This window comes from Ambystoma mexicanum, chromosome 4p, assembly GCF_040938575.1.
Source record: "Ambystoma mexicanum isolate Mex_15411 chromosome 4p, UKY_AmexF1_1, whole genome shotgun sequence".
Classification (NCBI taxonomy): domain Eukaryota; kingdom Metazoa; phylum Chordata; class Amphibia; order Caudata; family Ambystomatidae; genus Ambystoma; species Ambystoma mexicanum.
The window spans coordinates 994,732,375-994,759,263 of NC_090927.1; the positions used below are offsets into that span (position 1 = coordinate 994,732,375).

Sequence of the window (26,889 nt, forward strand, 5' to 3'; positions counted from 1 at the left end):
ATACTTTTCCTTTCGCTGCCTGCATAAATATAACTAACGAATACAATGTGTTGTCTGCGAAGCCTGGCAAGGCGCAGCAATGACAGATGGCTTTTGGAAAGACTTACATGTGGAGCTTGCTCGTCACTGTAGATTTGGGACTCGGAGCGATGACTGAGCTGCTTTTGTGCTTAGCAGCATCCGAGCTGGGGGCTGCGAGCTTCTCGGTTGATTTGTCGAGCTCCCGCTTGGCTGCAGCCCTCACCTCTGTGTGCAATAAGGGGGCTCTCTTTGCTGCCCCGCTGCTGTTCTCTCGTTGTAGTTTCCTGGGATCTGAAAGGTTGTCTTTTCTGCCCCCGTTTGTGACTTCGGCTGGGGTAGTCGTAGGAGATTCTCCCCTGGAGGATCCTGGGGGAGTGGCCCTTTCTCCGGCAGAGCCGCTCTTTGTTGTGGATACAGACCCTGCAGGCGGACAGCCTTCTGCTGCTGCTGGCGTAGGCTGGCTCCTCTGCACGGGATCCCGGGACTGACTTTTCCGATGGGTAGGAGAAGCAGCCACTGGAGAGGAAGGCTGGCCCTCTCTGGCTGCCTTCCTCTTTGTAGGAGAGGCGGGTGGTGGGAGCTGCTGTTTGCTTTTGTCTGAATCACCTCCAGGCGACTGTTTCAGATTAGCTCCTGCCCTCGGCTCTGGCAGCTGCTGCTGCTCAGGAGACGCCGCAGCGCCCTCTGGTGCGGAAGCCTCCGTTTGCCCTTCGCAGGGTGGGGTATTTTCGGCGAGCGCTTCTTCCACGTCGGCAGACTCCCACACGGGCTGGTCATCGTTCTGGTTGGCATTGAACCGGAACGACCTCCTCTTCTTTCCCGACTTCCTATTACCACTGGAGCGCCTTTCCATTGTCGATTCAATATCACCAGAACTCTCTTTCGGGGACGAGGGGGAAGGTACCCCAGACTCCTCCACAGTTTTGGTTAAATAAATATCGACTGTTAGTACTTTAGGGTTTGTGCCTTCATCTGGATTGTCTGCCAATTCTTTGGGCTCTTTGGCACCAGAAACTTTTTCCAACAGCGCCTGGTTCAGCTCGATACAAGGATTGGGTGTATTTTCAGAACATGAACTGCCTTTGGGATTCTGACCGAGTTCTTCGGAGTTGGTTTGGGAGGATTTTTCTTGTTCGAGCCCTTTGCTTAATCGAAAGACTGGCTTTCCTTTGCGAATTTCAGAATGCCCACTCTGAACTTCAGTTATGTTCGCACCAAAAGATCCAGTCTTTTTTCTGATTGGTGAAGCCCTGCTTGAGTTTTTGTTCAGTTCTTTAGCCACATGTATTGCTTTCACTGATAAATGGAGTGTATTCCCACTTTTCTTAGTTTCTGTAAACTCTGAGCCTACAGCGCCATTCAGACAGTTTTTCACACGTCCTTCTTGAGGAGGCGTAGAAGTGTTGCCCACACTCGTGGTATGTGAGCAGCTTTCAGCGTTAGACGATTTGGTCTCTTTTTCTATGCCTGGAGCCAAACTTGAGGCAGCGCCATCAGAGTGACAATTCAATAAAAGTCCTGTAGTTTCACCACCCTTGTTAAAAATGTCCACTTTCAGATTCCCTTTTCCAGCGGGATCGTCTTTAGATAGTGGATTTGAAGTCACCTTCTTCCTAGGTGAACCTGGAGGAGCCTCTTCGAGGTTGCTTCTAACAATAGTCTGGACCTGTCCTTTAGAATCTGTGATCACAGAGTCTTGACTTTTCGTTTTATCCTTCAGGGACTCTTTCTCAGATGTCTTTAGAGGAGCTATATCCTTTGAAGATGAAACAGGCTTTTCATCATTTAGACCTGAAGGAGAAGTTGGTGCATTTTTTGAACTCCTCCTTTTGCTTGAGCTGAAAAGATTACCAAATTTTCCCAAAACTGGTTTCTTGGCTGTTTCTTTCTTAGAAGTATCTGAAGACTGCACCCAAGACTAAATTAAATGAAGAAAAAAAACACATTAATGTATGCCATAATTTAGTAACATTTTTTCTTAAACTCTATTTTCTTAGATATTGCATTTTTCTTTTTACACAACCAAGTCTCCTTTTTAGTCATTTCCGATCAGCATGTGCCAAAAAACACATGTACATAGATGTAAGGTAAATAGCGTTAGAGGCAGTGCTTTAAGTAGGCCGGGGCCTGCAGGGGCTGGGCCCTGGCAGTCTCCAAAAAGTGAGGCTGACCCGGGGCCCCCCAGTCCCACCACTTCATAGCGGGTCATTGTCCCGCCACAGCCTCAGCTGCGACGGCAGCTTTGTCAGCATTGTCCCGCTACCATCAAGTGAGGCAGCTGTGACTGACAGAGGTGCAGGGCAGTCACAGCTTCGCTCAAACTACTTTGTGCAAAGCTGTGGCTGGCTGGCATTTGTGTTAGTCACAGCTCAGGAAACGCACAGCGTCCCCAGCATAAACACCCCTTTGTCTCCACTCCCTGCTGTGTCTTTTGAAACTTATGGGTGAGAGTAAGAATTCCGTTTCAGCTGTGCACTGTAACAGGCACAACAGGAGTGGAGACAAAACAGTGTTAATGTTTTACCCATTAACCCCATGGCGGGGACATTAGCTTCTGAAAGCCTTCACTTCCAGGGGTAAAGCCTTAACCTCCCAGCCATCACCTTTTTTCTTTTGCAAATGACCTGGTGCAGCAGGTCACGTGCACACCAGGTTGGTGATGACATACTCGCCGCCTTCGTAAGTTCCAAGTCATCTGGAAACGGAACTCTCCCTGGGTCATTAGGACGCTGCTTACATTGCTTGCAATCTTGACACTGGTTGCATATTTACAAACTACAGTTTTTTTTTCTCAGAAATGCAAGTATGACGTGTTCATCGTTGTGTGTCTATGCGTGCAATTCAGCCTTTGTCTTCTGTTTGTCTGAGAGGCATTTTCTAAACAAAGTACCCTCATTTTCGATTAAATGAAGCAATGTGCAACGCTGGTAAAATAATCCATTAAGTGCATGCTAACAGTAGAACTAGCCGACACACACATTTAGTTATATGAATGTATATCCTGGCTGAGAGCAGGGCCTGTGAACTTATGTGCAGTTTAGGGGCATGAGGCTCAGGCAGCATACATGGACACAGGTCTGAAATATCATATTTGTTTTCTTATTTCACTGAACAAGGACAGTGGCATCAAACAAGCATAAAGGACACCCGTTGGAAGACCATGACAAGGAAAAAAACGGAAGACTGAACCCATTAACACATTGTTACATATGAAGAGAGTACTTCTGGGTAATGGACATATTTTGGGCCCCAACCGAATCAAAGAAAATGAGTGATCCTAGAATCTGCGATTGCCAGTTCTCCCTTTAGTTTAGTTTCAGTCGCCACTCACGGGCACTGGTACATACTGCCTTGGCAGCGATTAAAAGAGCATGGCAAAGCGCTTGAATTTCCCTTACGCCCCTTCACCTGCCCAAAGTTTCATGTAAGGGTAGCATTAGCAGTCCGCGATGATGGTACTCTATTCTAGCATAGGGACAGGACATGCATTAACAGTAGTAGCCACAAGGAGATTATATGGGCTATGGCATAGATACCTGTCACAGATCAGTAGCAATATATACAAGGTACATACCCCATTGTAGACGCAAACACAGATTAGACACCACAAGGAATGTGTATGTAGCAGAGCTTGTGCTTTGAGTTACTGTAGGAGTGTAGAAGCCACAAGGAACGTTAATGTCGCTGGCATGGACAAGCCCCAGATATGTGGAGCAGTTGGAAAGGTGCAGGTGCTATAGAGGACGGGGCTCAGAAGCTATGAGCAAACAGCTATCAAAAAATGCAACCTGTCCCATTTCAGGTATGAAATGACGAGCCACTACTGGATTCTATGATTCCTTAACTTTTCATTCTGGTTCTTGTCATTTCTGCATTCACAAGAGGGGACTCACAAAATAATCTCACATGGAGGAGGCACTACTGTAGGCTGTGGGGCTACACTGCTGTATACTGTAGCATTATATCGCACTCTGTCACTATTTACTACACCAAGACTTTAAGTGCTGCAGATAAGTCACAGTGCAATTAAATGATTTGCCCAGGACCACAGGTTTTGGTTGTACCAGCAGTGTTGCAGTATGCGCTTAGTTATGTAGACGAGACCACCCTGTTCATTTTTACACGCTCTTCTTTAGGCCACGTCTTCAAGTTTTAGGCCACGCCCATCAGAAAACAGTAAAGCCATGCTCCCAAAGGAGCCCCCCCCCAATTTCTTACCCCACTTAAAGCACTGGTTAGAGAATAACCTAAAACAATAGACCCACAGCATACAATATGGGTGTGCATGTGCTTATCTAGTATACATACCAACTAAAAGGGGATTTTTGAGTGTCACTTTTTGGGGGTCAAAGGCTTGTGTGAACATGACTAATTTAGCTTGGGCTTAGTGGACAATCATAATGAAAGGGATCCATGGCTAAGGGTTCAAACACAAAGTCCAAATTCTGGCAAGAACATATGTATGTCTGTAAATTTTCTACAAGACCAACCAATAGACACACATTGCTTTTGGGATTCACTACTAGCACACAACTGTAGTGACATGAAATTACACACAGCCAGGCAAAGGCGTTTCTAGTGGTATCCAGTAATAATAACAAATACAAAACAGAGAATGAGATTACAACGAAAACATTTACAGCGAAAACATATAGAATTAAAAGAAAAATATATATATATATATATATAAATATATATATATATATATATATATATATATATATATATGGTTGGGATAAGGAGTTAAAACGGGTGTGGAGGGGGTTGGGATGGGTTTAAAACAATGGGGGGGCTTTGCGCGGTACCCCTCCACCCCCAAATTTATATTTTTTCTTTCTTGAAGTTTCGTTATTAATTCATTCTCTGGAATTATCACGTAGAACCGTTTTTAGCAATTTCTGGACGATGATAATAATAATAATTTTGCATTTATATAGCGCTACGAACCCTCAGGTATCTGAGCGCTGCTTATTACCCACGAGTTTGGCCCTGCCGGGATTCGAACCTGCGTTAGCAAGCTGCACGGATGTCAAAGCGTTAGCAAGCTGCACGGATGTCAAAGCGAACGCGCTACTCGCTGTGCCACTTGACCGATAAATATTGGAGTGTAAAATCCAAAGGCTAGACTGGAAGAAACTACTTGCGTGTGCAGATTCATCGCCTAAATACATAACTATGGGTTGAACCTGCATAAATCCATCTGTGAATGTTTATGGATATTCCGTAAGCACCTTTGCATATGCAACCCACAGACGCATGTGTAAAAGCTAGCAAAATCCATGTTTGTGCCCACTGAGGGCAGGATGCAAGACATGTATCTCAATGGCAGTGTTTACCCAATTTAAAAAGGAATTAAAGACTTTTGCACACGCCCACAACCCTTTTTTGCAAAAGAGAAAGTGTGAAGTACATAGGTGTCAATACCGAGCCCTATCTAGCCAAAGGGTGGAAGGCCACACATTCAAGATGTTCCACATTTACTCAGTACAATCTCTTAGAAATAATTAACAAATATTTCCTATTTGTAAGGAGAATCTGGATAATGTCCCTTAAATGGCGAATCCTCAGGATTTTACGCAGCCTCCCTGCCAATCTCCATAGAATGCAAACGTTATTTTTTAAATAATGGACTTTTACACAACATTCTACCATATATATCCCTTCTTCCAGGTATTTTATTTACAGCACAGATATATGCTGATGTTTGTGAATTGGGCCTTTAGTTTTAACACTATCTACATTACCAATGCGTGTGACTAATCCTAGATTGGATCAAAGCTGCATTAAGTTAAGAGTCAGTGTGCATGTGTTGGTCCCTCAAACCGTATCCTTGACCTTGCCTTACCACTCAATTCCTCAAACAACAAGTATTCGAGTGATTCGAACAGGACTAGGACTGTGGACCAGGCCCCTCTGCATTTAACATGTTTAAGGAGTAACTGCATATAAGTTAACACATACAAATTCAATTTCTCCATCCTAGTATCTGCATTAACAACACATGACATTTCCAACAAGAGAAACACAAATCTTAGAGGAAGCATATGTCAGAAAGGATTCAGACAAATAGGTTTCTGGGAACTACCTGGATAAACACAATATAAGCAGTACATATTATGAAAGGAGTGCTGCCTGCAGAACTCAAAAGTTGAACGCATTTGCATGGAATCTGAAAATTGACTGACCAATGGGGTCTTCTAAGGTTACCAAAAAAGTCAGTGCTATCTCACATGAACGGACTATTCTTTATTATTGGTAAAGTGCAGGAGTCGCCCTCTTTTTTACCGGATGAAAGCAGATGCAGTCCTCTTGAAGGGGCTGACAGGGAAGACCAAAAGGAGTCATCACTGCCTACTCGTCCTCTTTGAACTTGCAGAATGCTGCACAGCAAGCGATCTCCCTCAATGGATAACCTCATAATCCATCAAAGTTGAGAAAACGAATGCACCAACTTTTTGTTTGTTCTGAAGCAGCAGAGTTGGAGTGTGGGGGAGGGTGATGATGACTGGACCAAGTTGCTGATTCTGATTTTTGAAACCTATGTGTCACACACACACATACCTACATAACCACACTTCTGCAATTTACCACAGCACAACCACTCTCAAGTTTGTGTACATGAAAGCACTGCACACCGGCCAAAACAAAGTCCTTTATAGTGGGCACTTGGTATAACGAAACGCCACTTCATCCCATGGGGGCACTTGAGGGATAGGATCAGCTCTGAGCTGGGCGATTATCAAGTCAATGTCAGTCAAAGAGTGGAAGGCCGCCTTCAGACAACTCACTTTTTATGTCACCCATAAGGAAGTGGTTTCCGTAAATCAAACATTTTACACAGAAGTAAACAATAACCATATCTCCCTACTAATAACAGACCTTCCCCTTTCAATCCCTCTCACCACTCCCCTCTCCTGGAGTGATCACTTTCTCCTTTCCTCCCAGCTCACCCTCTCTAGCCCTAAGGCCAAGCCAACGCCAGCACTGCCACCTACCTTCTCGGTTATCCGACCCATAAAGTGTTTGTCAGTTGACGCTTTCGCCGCCACTTTCTCACCTCCCTGTCCCCCCGTGGCCGACTCACACCCTCACAAAGCCCTTTCCATGCTCCACTCTGCTATATCTGATGCTCTCGATGTTCTTGCCCTAATCATGCAGATCCAATCCACTTGAAGCCCAAAGCCAAGTGCAAATCTTGGTACGACTCAGACCTTGTCACCCTTAAACGCAAGTGCAGGGTGGCTGAGAGGAAATGGTGTGCTTCAGGTACATCCTCTGACAAACTAGCCTGCCACCTGCTCCAAAGGCAATACCGGCTCTATGTCCGAACCAAGAAGAGAGCCCACATCCAAGCCTGTGTCACTGCGGCAACTAATAATTCGGCCGACCTCTTTCAAATCTGCAAGGAGTTGGCCAATCCTGCTGCAGTCTCTACATCTCCTGTCCACACCCATCCATCTGCTCAGCCCTGGCTTCTCATTTCATCTCTAAAACTCAGGACATCCTGTCCTATCGCTGTTTTCCCCCTCCTCCCTCATCCCTCAACTCACTCCACTCCCTCCTCTTCCCCTGGCCCTTCTTCAGCCACCCCTCCTCCCTCCTTTGCTGCCTTTTCCCTGTTCTCCCCGGATGTGGCTTCTAGACAAGTCCGATCTATGAAAGTCTCGTCAAAACAGGTTCACCCCTGTTCCTCCAAAACGATCAAGGACCACATTGACACTCTGGCTCGTGCTCCGGCTGACTTCTGCAACCACTCCTTCACCACTGGAGTCTTCCCTTCCCCACTGAGGCACTCCATTGTGCACCCTCTTCTTAACAAACCCTCTGCCGACCCTTCCCTCCAGGCTAACTATTGCCCAATCTACATCACTCCTTTCCTGGACAAACTCATGGAAAAGCTGGCCATCTCCCAGCTTAATCTTCACACTGAATCTGTTGGTTGTCTCCATGACCATCTGTCTGGCTTCAGAGCTACCAGAAGCACAGAAACTGCTCTCCTGAACATTCGTGAAGTCCTGCTCTCCAACCTTGATTCCAACACCCCGTGTCCTCATCTTACTTGATCTCTCTTCTGCCTTTGACACGGTCAACCATGCAATCCTGCTCAACCATCTCTATGATAATCTGGGTATCATCGATCAGACCCTGGCTTGGCTGACTTCTTTCCTCTCCGATCGACCCTCCCAGGTCCAACTTGGGTCCTTCCTCTCCTCTATCTCTATCTTTATCTCTACCTGTGGTGTTCCCCAAGGGTCTAACCTTTGTCCATGGCCGTTCAACCAATAACTGGCACTTTTTGCACACTGCATTGCCACTTTCTGCCCCAACTTTCAGTGCTATGCAGATGACGCGCAACTCATTTTCAGGCTCCTTTCCGCCACCTCTTCTCCTTCTCTCATCCCTGACTGTCTGCTATCCAGGAGTGGTGTTGCCGCCAATGATCTCTGCCTTAATGCCAGTAAGTCTCCTCATCTGCAAATCTGCTCCCTCCTTTCCTGTCACTCCCTGGCTGGCCTCTCTTGGCCGTCTTTCTGCTCCCACCTGTGAGACTAAAAACCTTGGACTCCAAACTTTCCTTCTCTCCTCACATCGCTGATGTGTCTAACAAGTCACACTACTAGCTGCACCTCCTTAGAGGTATTCTTCCTTTCCTCTCCTTCCCCCAGAAGCTCACTATCTCCAGAGCTCTGGTTCTCTCTAGGATGGACTACTGGAACAGCCTCTTTCTAAATGTGCCTGCCGCTACTCTCTGCCCTCTGCAACTCATCCAAAACAGGACTGCAAGACTTGTCCTTGGCCTCAAGCCCAGGGATCATATCTCTCAGGACTGAAATCTCTCCACTTGCTCCCAGTGGCGGTGAGGATTAAGTTCAAACCCCTCTGCATTGTCCACAAGGCCTTCTGGGGCCTCAATTCCTTCAACTCTCTCTTCCTAAATATCTTCCTTCTCAAGCTCTTTGCTCATCCGCCCCCAACTCCCTCAGGGTCAGTCGCTTCTCCAAGCAACGAGCTGGTGGCAGATCTCTTTCTTCTGCTGGGGACTCCTGCTGGAACAGCCTCCCTGCCCCTCTGAAACTTGAGGAGAACCATCTCTGGTTCCAGAAGCACCTCAAGACCTTCCTGTTTGCTTCTACTTTCTTTCCTCCTCTCCCCTGCTGATCTGGCTGAAACTGGAACTGGAACTGCACTGGTTACCTGGCTGCCTTCTGATCTCAGGCCCAGATCCCCTCCCAGCCAGTTGCACAACTGCACTGCCCCCCGGCAACCCTTGCACCCGGGGACTGTTTCTGTATCCCTACAGTCCCCTACCAGCACTTGACACCTGATGTCTGCACTTACCCTTGCCACCAGCTGGCTGCACTTTTATTTATTTCACCGTTATCCTATATACTGCAATGCCCCCTCCCCCTCCAACCCTCACCGCTCCCCTGCACTTACGCGATCTCAACGTCACCTAGCCTAGTAAGATCATGGACTCTGTCTTCCCTCTGTTCCCCCGCCCTTGCCTCGTCCCGCCTTGAAACACTTGTGTATAGGCGCATTATAATTGCCATATCATAAGTAAATTAAACCATTTACCTGGAAATAATACAGTGGTAAAATCTGGTTCTATAAATGTTAACAGTGCAGATTAACGATCACCCATAATTTAACACTCATTTTCATTAAACTATGAGGTCTTATTTATTGCTATGCAACTGACGAAAGGCACATTTTAGATTCTAATTTTATCATGTTGGTAAATATGGCAGAATGCCATTGGAAAGGGTACATTCCTGATATTTCTTATTTTTATCATGGAAACTGAAGGTGGATTCTCAGCAGGAAGGTGCTGCTGCTATGCAGACACCCTTTCCATATATGCTCTGTTGCTAAAAAGTAGTGTCAGTGATTATAGCTGGGCTGGGTTCAGGCATTGCGAGTGTGAAACCGGGTCAATGCTAGTCAGTGGGCACCTGTACACTTCGGCTGTGTACAATTTCAAAATATCCCAGCAGCTTAAACGTGCATTGGCCACCTTTCAGAAAGAAGTATAATATATTTCAAATGTGCCCATGCAGGAGCTGGGTAGAAACCTCTACTGAGTTTCCTTTTAAAATCTCTAATGGTGCTAATGAAACACTTTCATACCATGTAGCTGTCTATGATGCCCATAGCTCCTAATATTTGATTAAGTAGCTAAGAAAAAGCATGGTATGGAACTACAAACAGGCGGGTAAAGTTACATTTGTATTTAGCATTACTAAAGTGACACTTTAAAAGTGCCACCACCGGTTTGTGAAAACCGTTCTCGATTGCCCAACCTGCGACAAAAGTGTTAGAGGTCTACACATGAAAGGAGGCATTCTTGACACTATTAGAGAGAAGGTCTAGAAATAAAGGTATACTACATTCGACAAAGGCCTTTCTTAGAATAAGAACGTCAATCCATTTGAGGGTAAACAAACCAGTTTCAATTGTTACAAGTTCATTTAATAAATATCGTGGTGAGACACGTGTCCCTTTTTAAACTTAGGGACAGGGCTAAAGTAAAGATAAAACTATACCTTATAGATACAGTGATTCATGAAAGGGTTGACTTAAACAGCCACAACCAAATTTGCTGACAATACCCTTATGCACCCCTTCTGTTCCTACTCTGGATTTCCACTTAGCCTACAGATGCGACATTTACTGCAGACTTGTCTTTGAAGATACGGCCATATCACATGACCAGCTACACCCAGGAAATCTACTGTTCTCTTGGTAAGAGAACCGACACCACTCCCAGGTGGAGAAACTGGCTTCCCAGGGGGGTGGTGTGGGAAGATGAAGGACAAAAGGGAAATACTTGAAAAGAGGTAAATAGCATAGAGACCTTTGATGTTTGACAGACATGGGTGAGATGAGAAGCAGGGAACCCAAAAGGCCAGAAACCCAAAGGACGAAGACTTTGCCCATCTCAGTTTTTATTGTACATCACTTTCTTCTGACTTGCCACCACCACCCCAACTACCTACAAATCAAGGACCCTGGGGTTTTATACAGCAGAGAACGTACATCGCCAACAGAGGAGGCTGGAAAAAGGACCAGTCCCCTGTACAAATTTGACGTATATGGGAATGAAACTTCCATTAGAAAAACATCTTTTAGACTCGCCTTTGAAGAATAACGATCTAGAAAGAACTTAGGTTTGAGCTACAGCTGCTCAAAGTCACTTGCACAGGGAGAATACACAATTTCCAGGGAACCTGGAAGCTCCCTTTTAATCCACTTATGGGGGATAAGAGAGTATTGACTGCTGAAGGAAAGTTTGCTTGCCACTGAAGACTGCTGATACCCAGGGAGCATTCCCAAGACTGTGGTTATTTTCCCTGTTCAGTGAAGTACTTCACTGAACAGGGAAAATAAGTACAAACATCATTTCCCTTCAAGTGGCACGTTGAAAGGGCCCACAGTGATGCAAGCCTAAAAGGTGCTGCCTTTGGCAATGCTGGTTCCAGAGCCCAACATTTCCCGATTCCAGCCACACCGAGCCGTTGAGCAAACATTGAAATAACACTGAGCTGCTGATGCAAACAGACTTCCCCATCGCCTGTGCTCAAGGCGACACTTTGCCACATCAGCCTTCCACACCCCTGGAGAATCCAGTCAAGCCTTGAGGTGGATGCTCAGAGCTTCAAGGCCAACTAGTTGCATTGAACCATCAAGAGTGAATCGTATGCTTGTTCACCCTCGTACCACGATTCAAGCCATTGGAAAAGCACCGGCTAAATGCTGTTGAGCCAATACAAAAGAGCAAGGGAAAGTTGTAAATTGACTAGAGGGTCCTAGAAAGGCTTTTATAGGTTCTGCCCCCCCCCCAGCTCCTGCTGGCCTTTATACCTTGGGTTCAAGAAACAGCAAAGACACCATTCCCTACCGTAAAAGACATGTTTAAAGTAATTATTTTGAATTTCTTCTTGTTTAGTTCTTTTGTCTGATTATCTGTGTTATGAGTAAAGTAAGGAACAAGTTACTTACCTGTAACTGTTGTTCTCCAGCATGGGTCTGGCATGGATTCACATGCTCATGAATATTCCCCGTCGTCAGGCTGGGAATCCTCGGTAAAGAAAAAACCAGTATCAGTTTCGTTTCTGATCTGTCTTTCGTAGTAATAACCAATCACTGGTCTCTGCGTCATACTGACCACAGCCAATGACTGCCCTCTACCTAAGCAACGCCTCTGGCAGCCATCTTCAGATTTGGAAGCACGTGAAGTGGCAGTATGACCAAGTGAAGAGCCGCAGAGGGGTAGGCGGGAGGGTTCGCATGTGAATCCATGCCAGACCCATGCTGGAGAACAACAGTTACAGGTAAGTAACTTGTTCCTTCTCCAGCATGGGGTCTGGCATGGATTCACATGCTCATGAATAAAGAATACATAGCAGTACACACATGCACAACCACGGGAGGTGGCAAAGGCTCAACATTAAGCATTACATCAAACCCAACATTAAGCATCTTACCTCCTCACCAGGCTCACCTCAGGCGAACAGGTTGCGCAGCACTGCTTGGCCGACCCTGGACTCCTCCCTGGAATCCCGATCGACGCAGTAGAATTTCGTGAAGGTGTGCGTCGACCTCCACGTAGCAGCCCTGCATATGTCCAGCAGGGGCACACCAGAAAAGAACGCCGTGGTGGCTGCGATCGCTCTGGTGGAATGGGCTCTCGGACGGCCAGGCAGCGGTCGGTTTGCCAACCGATGACAGTACACGATACAGCCGGAGAGCCATCTGGAAATGGAAGCCTTCGAGAGAGCCTTCCCCTGATTGACAGGTCCAAAATTCACAAAGAGTTGTGACGTCTTCCGAAAACACTTTGTGCGGTCCACGTAGAACTTCAGCGCTCTAGCCACATCCAGCGAGTGCAAAGTCTTCTCAGCCGGCGACGAAGGCGACGGGGAGAACACAGGCAACACCAAGGGTTCGTTGAGATGGAAGTCCGACGGTACCTTGGGCATGAAGGAGGGGTGCGTCCTGAGCACTACCCTCGTGTCGTGAAACGTCAAGTACGGGGCCTTGCAGGAAAGGGCCTGGATCTCTCCCACCCGTCGTGCGGAGGTGATGGCCACAAGAAACGCTGTTTTCCACGACAGAAACTTCAACGGGGCCGAGTGCAGAGGCTCGAACGGAGGTCCCATGAGCTTGGTCAGCACCACGTTGAGCTCCCACGCCGGGGCCAGAGCCTTCACCGGCGGGAACGATCTGAACAGTCCCTTCATGAACTCTTTCACCAGACGATGAGACCACAAGGACGTCCGGCCGGTGGTTCTGGTGTATCGGGAGATCGCAGCAAGATGAATCTTGATGGACGCGTGTGCCAGTCCAGCTTTGGCCAGCGTCAGCAGGTACGGCAGTACCTGGGGAGCCGTAATCCGTAGAGTGTTAATCTTCTGTGCGTGGCACCAGGCAGAGAACCTCTTCCATTTGTGTCCGTAGCATTTAAGAGTCGAGGACGCCCTGGCCTTTGCAAGAACCTCTCTGCAGTCGGCCGGTATGTCGTATCCTCCAAACTCTAGCGCGGCAGGAGCCAGGCCTGCAAGTTCAGCGATTTCGGGTCGTGGTGGAGGATGGCGCCTCCTTCCCTGGAGAGTAGATCCGCGTCCACCGGCAGCTTGATTGGCGGGGACGCTGATAAGTCCAGAAGGTCCGGGAACCATATCTGCCTCGGCCACGCAGGTGCGACGAGGAGCATCCTGCACCGTGACCTCTTGAGCTGGTTGACGAGCCGGATTAGCAGTGGCAAAGGAGGGAACGCGTAGAGGAACAGGCCCTCCCAGGGGAACGAGAAAGCATCGCCCATGCTCCTCGCCTGGGGAAACCTGCTGACGAACCTCCGGCACTTGGAGTTCGTCGCCGTCGCGAACAGGTCGATCTGGGGTGTGCCCCACCGTCGGAAGAGGCGATCCACTAGATCCTGCCGTAGTTCCCACTCGTGGCACGAGCGCAGCTCCCTGCTGAGTGAGTCGGCAATGGTGTTTTTTATCCCTGCCAGATGAAACGGCACCAGAAACATCCCTTGGGCGGCGGCCCAATGCCACAGGTCCTGCGCCTCCTTGGACAGTGCTGGGGACCTGGTTCCGCCCTGTTTCCTGATGTAAAACATGGTGGTGGTGTTGTCGGTGAAGATCCTCACAACCTTGCCGTTGAGGGACGGAAGGAAGGACCTGAGGGCCCAGAACACTGCACGGAGCTCCAGGACGTTGATATGGAGGGACTTCTCCGTCGGGAGCCAAAGGCCTCTTGCGTGCAGATTTTTCGGTGTGCGCTCCCCACCCTTCCAGGGAGGCATCCGTGGTCACTGTCTCCTGGTGGTCTGGGGTCTGGAAGTCCATGCCCCCGTCAGATGCGCGCGGGTGCCCCACCACCGGACCGCTCGGCGGAAACTCTCGTCGAGTGTGATCCTCTCCTCGAAGCCGCCCGTCGTTTGGATCCAGCGCGCGTCCAGGAACTCCTGTAACGGGCGCATCCTGAGCCTGCACATGGGAATGAGGTAGATGCAAGAAGACATCATTCCGAGGAGGGACTTGATGGACCTCACCTTGGCCGCGTCAGAAACCAACATCCGCTGTACCTTGCCCAGGATGGACCTGGTCCTTTCCTCCGACGGGGAGGCCAGAAGGGACACTGTGTCGAGCTTCGCTCCCAGAAAGTGCGTTTTGCGCGGGTACCAGGTGGGACTTGGCGTAGTTCACGGAGAATCCCAGGTCCGTGAGAAGTTGGACGGTCCTTGCCGTGTGCTCCACGGCGAGCTCCCTCGTCTTGGCTCGGATGAGCCAGTCGTCCAGGTAGGGGTAGACGTGGATCCCCTCGCGCCGCAGCTGCGCCGCCACCAGTGCAAGGCACTTGGTAAATACCCTGGGTGCCGACTGTAGTCCGAAGGGGAGGGCTTTGAACTGGTAGTGACGCCCTTGGACCAAAAACCTGAGGAATTTTCGGTGCCCCTTTAGGATGGGAATATGGAAGTAGGCATCCTCCAAATCCAACGACGACAGGAAGTCTCCTTCCTCCAGCTGACCCAGGACGTGCTGGAGGGTGACCATCCGGAACTTCTGCGCCTTGATGAACTTGTTCAGACGTCGCAGGTCTAGGATGGGGCGCCATCCTACCGTCTTCTTCTTCACGAGGAAGTATCTCGAGTAAACTCCGGAGCCCCGAAGCCTCTTTGGGACGAGTTCGATGGCGCCCTTCCAGAGCAACGCCTTTACCTCCAGGAGAAGCTGAGGGACGTGAAGCTCTTTCCTGGCCACGGGGGGGACGCGCGGGCACCTTCTTTGAAACTCGAGCGCGTGGCCCCGGCTAAGGCGTCCAGCACCCAACGGTCGGTGGAGATGGACTCCCACACGCTGACGAAGCTCGCCAGCCGGCCTCCCACCGGGGTGCTTCGGTGGGGGCCCGACCCCACGGCCGGTTCAATCCTATTTCGACGATGCTTTGCCGCCTTGACCTCCTTGGCGACGACGGCGGGGTCCGCCAGACTTGCCTCGTCCTCTGTAGGCCTCCTGAGACGACGAGCGGGCCGCTTGACGGTAGGTGGAGAAACCGCCGCCGGAACCTTTGGAGGCGCCCTTGCCTCCGCTGCTCCGAAAGGGCGTCCGTCGTTGCTGCAGAACCCCAAGGGCCCGGGCCGTCTCAGTGTCCACTTTAATGGCCTGAAGGGAATCGTCCACTGTTTTCCCAAACAGGTTGTTCCCATCGAACGGCATGTCCAGGACTCCGGTCTGTACGTCTTGACGGAAGTCCGTAGCCTTGAGCCATCCACGCCGCCTAAGGCACACGCCGTTGCCCAACTGGCGAAACCCAGTGTCAGCGATGTCCGTCGCAATAGTGATGGCGTGGTCCGACGCCATCTCACCTTCCTGTAGGATCTCCAGGGCATCCGCCCTCTTGTCGTCCGGTAGGAAGTCCAGCAGGGGAGCCAGTTTGTACCATAGCTCCCTGTCGTAGCGGGCCACAATAGCCAAGGCGTTGGCCGCTTTAATCGTCGTCGCTGCAGACGAGATGACCCTGCGTCCCATAGCGTCCAATTTCTTTCCCTCGCCGTCCGGTGGGGAAGTCGATGTGGAGGCCGCACCCCCCCCCCGCTTTCTTCCTGGCCGCCGCGGAGACGACTGAGTCCGGGGTAGGCTGCGCCCGGAGACACAGGGGGGCCGCGTCCGGGACCCGGTACTTCTTCTCGTACCGGTCTCTTCTAGCTGGCGTCGTGGAAGGGTTCTTGAGGAGGGCGAGGCCCTCATCCCAAATGTCGTCCAGTAGAGGCACCGCGAGGACCGTCTTCCTCTTGGCCTCGCGCCGTTGATAAAGGAATCCTTCCTTTTTCTTCTCCTCAGGGCAGAGTTGGAAAAGCTCGGATGCCCTGGCGATCATGGAGTGGAACGATCCAATCTCGTCGGGCGGAGAAGCCCTGGTGGGAGGTGACGACGGTAGATCCTCGTCGTATACCTCGTCGTCCGTACCCGTCGCTGCCGTGTCAGTCCCCGTATCATCCCCTCGGGTGGATGGGGATGAGGGCTGGACGGGTCGCGACGGCTGAAAAGGAGGTGGCGGGGGAACACCAGAAGGTCCCGGTTCAGGATCCCCCGACGGGAGAGGTTCCTCTGTCGGCAACGGTAGTCTCGTCCTTATCTCTGAGCATAAGGACTGTATAGCCAACAAAATGGCCGCCGAGTTGTCTTGCGGCGCTGGCAGAGGGGAATCCGACGGGCGATCATGGGCCCCGTCGGCACCCTCGACGATGTCGTCGTCACCTGCGTCGGGATCCATCCCGACGGGCCGGTCTTCATCCACGCCAAGGCCGTGGCTTAAGACCTTGATCAGCTCTTCCTCCGAGGTTGAAGCCGAATCTACGACGACGCCCTGCCCCCTCTTTTTCTTCCCCGCCGGGGATTTCACGGGGGTCCTATCGATGGGCACAAAAGAGGACTCCCTCCGAGGTGGCAGGGAGACTCTGAGCCCCGAGGTCGCCACCACTGGTGTAGCCTCCACAGGCTGAGCCAGGGCCGCCGCGACAGTATCGATAGAGGGCTTGGCCGGATGGATTAAGGCCTTCACCACCTTAGGTGCGCTCACCGCCTTATCCTTGAGGGGGGGGGACACTGCCTCGCTCCCCCTCCGATGGGGCCTTCGAGCTCGACCGGGGCCTCTCCAGGAGCTTTGCCGGGTGCTCGCCCTTCCTCTTACCCGACCCAGAGCGTTGCCTCGTGGCTGAAGGTGCCGGGGAGGGTGCGCCCTGCCTGGCGCCCGTAGAGCCCGACCATTCGGCGCTCCCGGTGCCAGCGGACTCACGGTGCTTGGCCTTGTGTTGGACCCCCGTCGCCGGGGCGTCCTCAAAGGTCTTAGAAGACCGCTCGGATTTCTTCCTCTTCTTCTCGCCTGACGGGCTCTTCCCTTCCAGCCAGTTGGCGAGGCGTTGGTGGCGGTCCTTCATGGTCCGCTCCGACATATTGCCGCAAAACGCACAGTCCTTCTCCACGTGCGTCTTGTCCTCATGTAAGCAGTAGAGACAAAAGGAGTGTTCGTCCTCCTTAAAGACGTTCTGCAGCTGGCATCCAGGGCAGACCCTGAACAGCTTTCCGGGCGTCGAGCTTCCCTTCTCCTGGGCCATGTCCGGGCCTGAGAAGCTTCTGGAGTCCTCCAAAACGTAGCTCGACGAAATCTTCACCCTTGAGGGGCGCAGACGAATCCGACACGGGTCCCCGTTGATCGGATGGAGAGTCGGTGGAGCTTGAGGCTCTTTTGACCGGAAAAAACGAAGTTTTGAGAAAAAACGTGAAAAAATAGCACTAACGCTCGAGAGCAATAGCACAAGGATCCCAACACATGAACGTGCGGTAAAAATCTGAAGATGGCTGCCAGAGGCGGTGCTTAGGTAGAGGGCAGTCATTGGCTGTGGTCAGTATGACGCAGAGACCAGTGATTGGTTATTACTACGAAAGACAGATCAGAAACGAAACTGATACTGGTTTTTTCTTTACCGAGGATTCCCAGCCTGACGACGGGGAATATTCATGAGCATGTGAATCCATGCCAGACCCCATGCTGGAGAACTATATTTCATAAGAAACCTGTGAGGAGACACATTTTGGTACTACAGTGCTATTGTATGGATGCATCATTACTGGTTCACACACCTCACGAGAGTACAGCATTCCCTTGGCCCATGCTACCTTAAGGAGGTATGAAATTAATTTCGGTGCGGTTTTCACGTTTATGACAGGATCCTTATGTTTATTTTTATTTTATTGACAATTTATAAGGCGCTTTATGCAACAGAATTGTGTTTCAAAGCACCACAAGGCAAAATAATATCAATGGCAAAACAGTAATATAAAGTCCTGGTCCTACTATGCTTGTGGCATTCGGACGTGCAAGTGCATTGAGGAGAAGTGCAGGGGATGGGGATGGAAGGGGGAGCAGAGGAGTGGACAAGTGCTGGAGGAGGGCCCGGGAGGGAAATGCTAAGGGGAGCCAAGGAGGAGAACCTCAGGCTAAGTGCTAGTACAGGTGACTCTCAAGGACGGGATGTGGAGCCACCAAGCGGGGGCCCGCAGGGCAGTTGCATGGGGTGCTGGAATTGACTGGCAGGAAGGTGTAGGGATCCTGTGAGATTCATGAGGATCAGGCTACCGGTCACAGCCGCATTGGGGTAATTAGCAGGGAAGGGAAAGAGGGGAACGAGGTACAGAAGAGCAGAGTTTTGAGAGGTTTCCGGGAACTTAAGGAGGTACGGCTCGTATCTGAGAGGGGCAGTGAAGCTGTTACAAAGGGAAGCACCAGCCGAGGAGAGAGACCTGCCACCCACTCATTGCTTGGAGAAGTGTTTGACAGTCAGAGAGTTGGAATTAGAGGAGTGTAGGACTCTAGCAGGGGAGTATTTAGGAAGGGAACATTGGAGATACCGTTGTCCCAGGCCCCAGAAGGCCTTGTGGATAATGCAGAGGGTCTTGAATTTGATCCTTGCAGCCACCGGGAGCGAGTGGAGAGATACGGTCCCTGTGCTTGAGACCAAGGAAAAACCTTGCAGACCTATTCTGGATTAGCTCTAGGGGGCGAAGGGAGGAGAGAGGGAGTTTGAGAAAGAGGCTGTTGCAGTAGTCTAGCCTGGAGAGGACCAGAGCTCTGGAGACCTTGAGCTTCTGGGAAAAGGTGAGAAAAGAAAGAATGCCTCTTAGGAGGAGCTGGAAGTGGGACTTCTTGGTAAGGTCCATGATGTAAGGGGTGAAGGAGAGAGCAGAGTCGAAGATGACGCCAAGGTTTTTTGCCTCACCAGATGGTGGGGGTAGCGGGCTCAAAGAGGGTGGCTGGAGGGTATGAGGAAAGGAGGGCACAGGAGTCCTGATGAGGAGAATCTCTCTCCCTCTTAATAGCATTGAGACAGAGATCATTCGTTGCACACCATGCCTAAATGACGGACAGACAGTCAGGGATGAGAGAGGAGGAAGAGAGGGGAAGGAGAGGGAAGTTTGAAGGAAAGCTGTGTGTCATCTGCATACCACTGGAAATGAGTAGAGACACAGGAGATCAGGTGAGCAAGAGGGGCGAGATAGATATTGAAGAGCCATGGTGATAGGAGAGCACCCTGTGGGACACAGGTAGAGACGGTGGTGGCGATGGAGGAGGAGAAAGAGTCCAGTTGCAGCTAGGAAGGACGGTGAGTGAGGAAAGGAGGTCAGCCAATCCTGTGCCCTGTCAGTGATGCCGAGGGTGTCACAGATTCGTTTTGGGAGGATGGAATGGTTGACAGTGTCAAAGGCAGAGGAGAGATCGAGGAGAATAAGAACAGCAGGAGAGTTGGAGTCGAGATTTGCGAGCATGGTGTCACCAGTCGGCGACCCTGGGGGTTGTGGAGGAGATGGAAGATCCTCCATTAACGGGCCGGCACATCAGTCTCCCTCAGCTCCTTGAGCGGTCTAGTCCTTTTCTTCCCCCTGCCCCTCCTTCCAGATCTGCCCCTGCCATCTTAACTGCCGCGCGTTGCAACCAAGTGCTTCAGGCGCTTTGGTGAAGACGCCAGTTTACTCTGACCTCTTATCTCCCCCATTTTGTTTCTGCTCACTGCTCGATTTTGCTGCCTGCTTCCACCCCACTTTCTGCTCTATCTTCTCGCTTGTCAGCTCTTTTGCCGATTCCTCCTCAAGGCTGCCGCACTCATTCGCCCGAAACCTTCCTCTGACTTTCCAATGATGCCTCTTGTTCAGAAAACCTTTTGTTGGGCTTCTTCTCCCGGCAACGTCTCTCCCATTGCTTCTCTACTTTTTACCTGATCCAATTCCTCTTGGAGTTCGGACCACATTATTGTTTGAGCCTTTCACAACCTAGGACCATGGCTGCTTCTAGCAGATTTGCAGCCTTCACAGTCTCCATTCACGGCTTTTACAAGTATATGTGTAGCCAACACCGTGCCCTTTCCACGGCAGTTACATGTGGACAATATTTCTCATTGCACCCATGGATATTCCTGCAATCAAATCCTTAGTACACAAGTTTTTTCAGCTTTTTTCCATTCAAACTTACATGGGATTTCTGGGGCGGTGGGAAGCCCCTTGCCCTTGTACCACCGGTGGGCATTGTGGCTACCTCCCAGGGAAGACCGTATCTCTTCAAGGAGCGCAATTCCTCCAAAAAGAAGACGACACCAGCAGATTCAGAGGAAGAGGAACTCCCCTCTGCAGAAGATTCAGATGAGGAATCACACGCCGTTGCTGACACATGGTTTTACAGGTGTTTAGGAGAGCAATTTCTGTGCCTCTGGATGCTGAAATCCAGATTTATGGTCATGAAGGCAACCAACAAGCTCAGTGTGGAGGGTCAGTTGGGGAGGACCAACTTCTCCAAGAATTTACCTAGGAAGGGGGTAGTAGAGATAGGGCAATAGTTAGGCAGGCAGGCGGGGTCCGCAGACAGCCTTTTTAAGAGAGGGTGTACAAGGGAGTGCTTGAGGGATAGAGGGAAAGAGCCAGTGGCGCAGGAGTGGTTACAGAAGTCAGCAAGAGTTGGGGTGAGGGAGGAGATGTTGTCCTTGATGGTTCTGGAGGAGTAGAGGCGCACCTGTTTGGAGGAGGCCTTCAAAGACTGGACCACTTTAGAGACCTATTCCGGTGCTATGGGCAGGAGGGAGGAGAGTGAGGGGGTAAATACATACAATCCACCAGAGGAGGGGGGCCAAGGGAGTCAGGGGAGCAGGTATGGGAGAAGAGATGGGGGTGGAGGAGAGTGAGGACAGGATGTCCTGAGGTTTGATTGTGAAGTGGGAGGCCAGGGAAGTGCAGAGAGCCTGGGTTCTAGCATTGCTGTGCTAGTAGCAGTGCTTGGTCGAGCACATGGTTTAGAAACCATTGCTCTCCCCTTTAATATTGCTGGTCAATGGTCATTTCATCACAGTAGTAATAAGAAAAATAAATGTTTGTATTTTGTCATTCATGAATTTAAGACTTTGGAAACTTGTAATGGTGAATTTTGCTTCATATGCAAATAACCTTCCCTAGCTCTAAGGAAGCGGACATGGATACTTTCTAGAGGGGTGATCCCTTGATTGGATGGCATTTTGCTAAGCAGGAGTCTGGCCTTAATACCTGGCTTTCCTGGAGATGTCGTACCTCGATTGATGTAACATGTGTCATTGTAGGATTTCAAATGTTTTCTGATGTCGAAGTTAAGTTACTTCTCAAGCTCATGTAAACACTCATTTAAAGGGATCACTAGTACATCTTTAACTACGTTTTGATGGACTGCTTCTGCCTAAAGTTGGCCTTGCCATTCTGGTAACCACCAGATAACCGGAGGCTCTTGAATTGCAGCCTCTGCAGCTACTGCATGACATTTTGAAATTATTTTTCTGCTTAAGCCACATAAGGTCTGATGAATAGGTCTCCCTACCAAAGACTCAACAAATATAGCTGGTAAAGGAGTACGTGGGAGTACAGTTACTGCAGGACCTTCAGGCGGAGAATAGCTGAGACATCATCAGGGATAACAAAGGGGAAAATTACATCACACCATCCATCTTTAACTGAACCATTGGTAGCCTCTAGCTCACTACCTATGACTGAGCAGATTATCTCTTAAGTCCCAGGGTCCACAGCTATTGAGAAGAATAACTCTTTATTGAGCCTTTTTTATAGTCTGCTACAAGAAGGCCTGGAAGTGAACCCCCCAATGCTCTGGTCTTATCAAAGTTGGCACAATCTGAATCGCAATCTAAGCACTCCTCCACAATATCTACCTCTGCTAATCTTATTAATGCATACCCCAGTTTCTCTCCCGACGTACTAATTGGTGACGTAAAGGTAGATAGATACACGTCACATCCACTGTTAAATCAAGCAGAGGGCAAGAGGTGCACATTAATGCAGTTACTCTAGCTTTGAACAGAACGAAAATGTGGAAGACATACAAATAATTAACTCCTCTATAACATCAGGAACCTGTAAATATTGTGATTGATGAAAACTGCCCGGAAACGCCAACTAATCACTTGCAAGGGGCTGGCTAAAATGAAACGAAATGAAATGATATTTTATTTATATCACGCTCGTATACAAGTGTTTCAGAGCGCGACCAGGCAAAAAAGGAGGGGGAACAAGGGAGAGAAAAAACAGAATAAAACAGCGTTCTTACTAGACCCAGTGACATTTAAGAAAACGCAAGTGCATGGGAAAGGAAAATGGGGGAAAAGTGCAAGGGGGGCAGGGGGAGTGGAAAGTGCGAAGCAGAGGAGAGAAAACATAAATAAATATTAAATAGAATAAATAATAAATAAGGGCTTTAAACCATGGTAGTGCAGCCAGCAAGTGGCAGGTGAAAGTTAGTCAGAAAGTTATACATGATAAGTGCAGAAGAAACGTGGGAGGGGGACTGTATGGGTACAGATACAGAACCCTAGTGCAGATGGTGGCCTGGAGGCAGTGCAGGAAGATGGCAGGGTGGGCAGATACCTGGGCCCGAAAGAACAGACGGTGGCTAGGTGCACAATGACATGAGAAGAAACAGATCAACAGGGGGAGAAGGGGGGCAAAGGTAGAGGCAAAGAGGAAGGTCTTGAGAAGGTTCCGGAACCGAAGATGTTTTTCCGCAATTTTCAAGGTGGCCGGGAGGCTGTTCCAAAGGGAGGCACCAGCCAAAGACAGGGATCTATCCCCAGCTCGGAAAACAGAACGGAAAACAAAACAGAAAACAAATACAAACAAGAAGGGCAACCGAAGTACACAAATGAGTAAAAAAAAAATCCACAAAGCAAACAAAAAGACAACACCAAAAAACAGATTTCGAAATCTAAGGCAAGTTATTTTCTTATCAAAAATACATAGAAGTTGAAATGATGGAATTTGGAGACGGAGTGGCTAAACCTAAGCATCCAAAGAAAAAGCAGAAAATACAGAAAACTGAACTTGGATAACTGGTTTATAAAAATCTATATACAACATTTGACAGCTACTGAATCAGTACCTGTAACTCAGGCCTCAACTCATCAAGACTCATTCTTGCCAATGTCAGTTAAGGACTCTATGGCCATAGACCCCATACACGATGTATCTTCCCTAATGGCGTCATTTGCTACTTTAAATATAGATTGCCTAAATGTGGCGCACATATCACTTTTGAGCAAATATGCTCAGGGTTATCCCAACAAAAAATATTGATTTTGTACAATTTGTTGAAACAAAGGCTGTCAATATTATACGTGTGCTCCATTACACCTTGCATCTAGTTGACAACATATCAAAGTGTATCCCCCCCTTCGTCCTGCGGTTAGGATATATTTGCGCACAATTTTCTGATTTCATTTATATGTTGGTTTCAAATCAGTGAAAAAGAACCAGAAATACTAAATAATTGTAATTCAGATATTTATAATACATGCTCAGACAATGGAACTGTAGTTGAGAGTCATACACTTAATGAGGGTATTATACTTGAATTTAACAAGAATAATTGGCATAGGTTGACTGGCTTTTTGCAGGCCAAAACTGTCCCGTCCCCAACTATGGTGGTAATAATATCAGCATTGCCTCCTGGAACTCACATGGGCATCAGCATTTCTTTGATAAACGTGGTGGATTACAAATATTCAGTACCCATGACGTAGTTATGGACCAGGAGAGCTGGCTAACTAAACCTATGCATGTTGATGGCTATACTGTTTTTTATACAACCACGCTGCATGGACAGATGGGTAGGCCATCTGGCGGTCTCCATTTGGGAATACACTTATAATTATAATGTTAGTGAGGTCTTCAATCCATCTTGCCCCTATGCAGTTTGATTATATTCACACAAACTGCATAGGGGCAAGATGGAGTCAAGACCTCACTAATATATATGTATATATATAGCGTATCGATGAAGTTCAAGAGAAGAGAATGCAGTGTCGATCATAATTTATGGGGAATTAAATGCCCACTATGCTGTGGCAGAAGATACATTAATAAACCAAACCATGAAAAATAATGTATTTCCGACTGTACAACTAACTAAACCATTTGGAAATATGCAAGATAACTATTGGCTCCATCATAAGGCACATGGACTGGTAATGCTGAATGGTAGAGTTATTGGTGACATTCCCGGTGGCCACAACTTGGAAAAGTAGAACAAAAACATTCTCATATTATTTTTTTTTAATGATGAATACCATGAAGTGCAAACTATGAACATACAGAACACTTTATGAAGTGATCACGCTATCCTGAGCTTATATTTTAAGAAATCGCTCAATTAAGGAAACAACAGCATTTATTGGACTCATGGCAATATCCAGGCCTTTAACAGACAGATTGCTAAAATTCTAAGTTATAATAATTGGGCACAGGCTCCGTCTTCTTTGGCAGACATATATGAATAGATGCATTCATTGACAAGGCATTTTGGACCCATTGGGACACAGCTAGCTTGTCTGGGCTCTAAAGGTGGTAAATCTAAAACCTATGACACCCTAATTGCTATGGAAAAAACACATGCATAGACGGGACATTAGATCAGCGATCAGAGAAAACCACCAGGACCCTATGAATATGGCACAAAACAAAACATTTAAGAACTAGACATAGGAAATGGCTTCAAATGCATCATATGTTACTGTTAAATACCAATTTGCAAATTTGAATTCAGACACTAGATGTCAATAATAGCCCCACTGTCTGGTATATAGTTACTAAACATAGCAACCAACTTCATGATTTTCAAATAAATGCTATTCCTGGAGCGACATTGTTGACTTTCCTGACAATCATATTTTCGCAGTAGTAAGGCTCATCTAAATTTAAAGCCAAATAAAATTGACATACGTGAGACAAATATCAAATGATATATTAACAAACTTATGAAGACTAGAGCCCTGGGGATGGAAAAGCTGCTGAATGCTGTAATAAAAGAGGATTCAGCGGTAGAGGTGCCAATACTGTGTAGAGAGGCAGATGTACACGTCATTTATGGAGCCCACTCCCTCACCTCCGTCATACTGGAAGAACAGCAAGAAAACACTGTGCATGGCACCTGGTATCATTCCAATACCACATTGAAGGTACAAGATGCGGTATACACTGAGACAACCTTATTGAATGTATCCCCGATCTGATGTGGTAGACACGACTCTGCAGACACCATTTGACATAGAAGAACTATAAGTAAGGTCTAACAGGTGTAAAGTGGCGTCATGCAGAAGAGAAGACACCAGGGCACACTAAACCTGATCTATGGATATCTAAACAATGAAGATGTGACTTAAGTGATGAAGTAAACATATATGCACATGTGAAGAAAACTATACATATAGAAGATAAGTAACAAGAGATGCAGTAGATGTGTATACACAGAAACACAAGGTAGATAAAACAATGTAGAAGCTTGCTAATGTAGGAAATAGAATGCGAGTAAAGCAGCCATGTTGAGAAATTGATGTCGGCATCTTATTATAGAAAGCGAGAAGCCTCAAGAAGGGAAACCAAGGCTGCAGAGCTGACCGGCGCTGGAATACAGATTTGTGCAAGAACAAAGGATATTTGCTTGGCTCACAATCAAGGATGCCCCAGCAAGAAGCCACTGCAAGGCACACAAGGAGTCGAAGAGGATAAGGTACATATGCAGGACATATTTCTTCTATTAGATTAAGTAAAGTAGTGAAGGTTTGTGAGTGCCAAGTATTGAACGATCAAAGATGCCCAAAACACATGCCAAACGGAGCAACCAAGTCTCCAGAGGCAGAGGAAAATTATAGCACCCAAAATAACAATCAAATAGAACTAAATAGAAGGACAGAATGGACAAAACCATGGTCTCCTCACACATGGTGTAAGACAAGAACACAATGCATATTCATAAAGCTTCAGACAAAAATAGCAATGTACCTTTGCTCCCTTTAAAGTTCTGAGAAAGAGGACAGTCAGCAAGGTCAACTACAGAGAAGAAGCTGTGGCTTAGGGCCCAACTGATGAGAGATGGTAGGCTAATTATCTGAGGAGGGCAGTTGCCAGATGTTGTTCCCTTGCACATGTGTTGCGTTGCTTACGTGTTGCTAATGAGCCGAATGTGCAAGGTTGTAAGGGAATGCCTACCAATCATGAGGGCCCATCTAATGGTGGATCATACATTGCTGCAGAAGCCTATGCGCTGCAGTTGTTATGCTATCAGTATTTTATGTAGTTAGAGATTGTTCAAGGCATGCCTACCAGATAAGCGGCAGCCAATGAAGATACTAACACTTATATAAACTATAGGTATACAAGTTCCCTTAACCAATCCCTTTGCCTGATAGGTTTTTACTGTTTGCCACATAAGATGACATAATAGTGGACATATGCTGAGGTATAAAACTGTTTGCGTAATTGAAATACATTGAGAGTGTGTGAGCTA

General features: G+C 48.3%; 1 protein-coding gene across 2 annotated transcripts in view; it reads right to left on the reverse strand.

Moving 5' to 3' along the window:
* The window catches only part of CRYBG1 (crystallin beta-gamma domain containing 1), a 1,845,005-nt gene that overhangs the window by 1,107,812 nt on the left and 710,304 nt on the right, over positions 1–26,889 (reverse strand). For both annotated transcript variants that reach the window (XM_069606577.1, XM_069606578.1), the window contains one exon: positions 108–1,939. In XM_069606577.1, the coding sequence (XP_069462678.1) occupies positions 108–1,939 (1,832 nt within the window). The remainder of the gene's footprint in view (positions 1–107; positions 1,940–26,889) is intronic.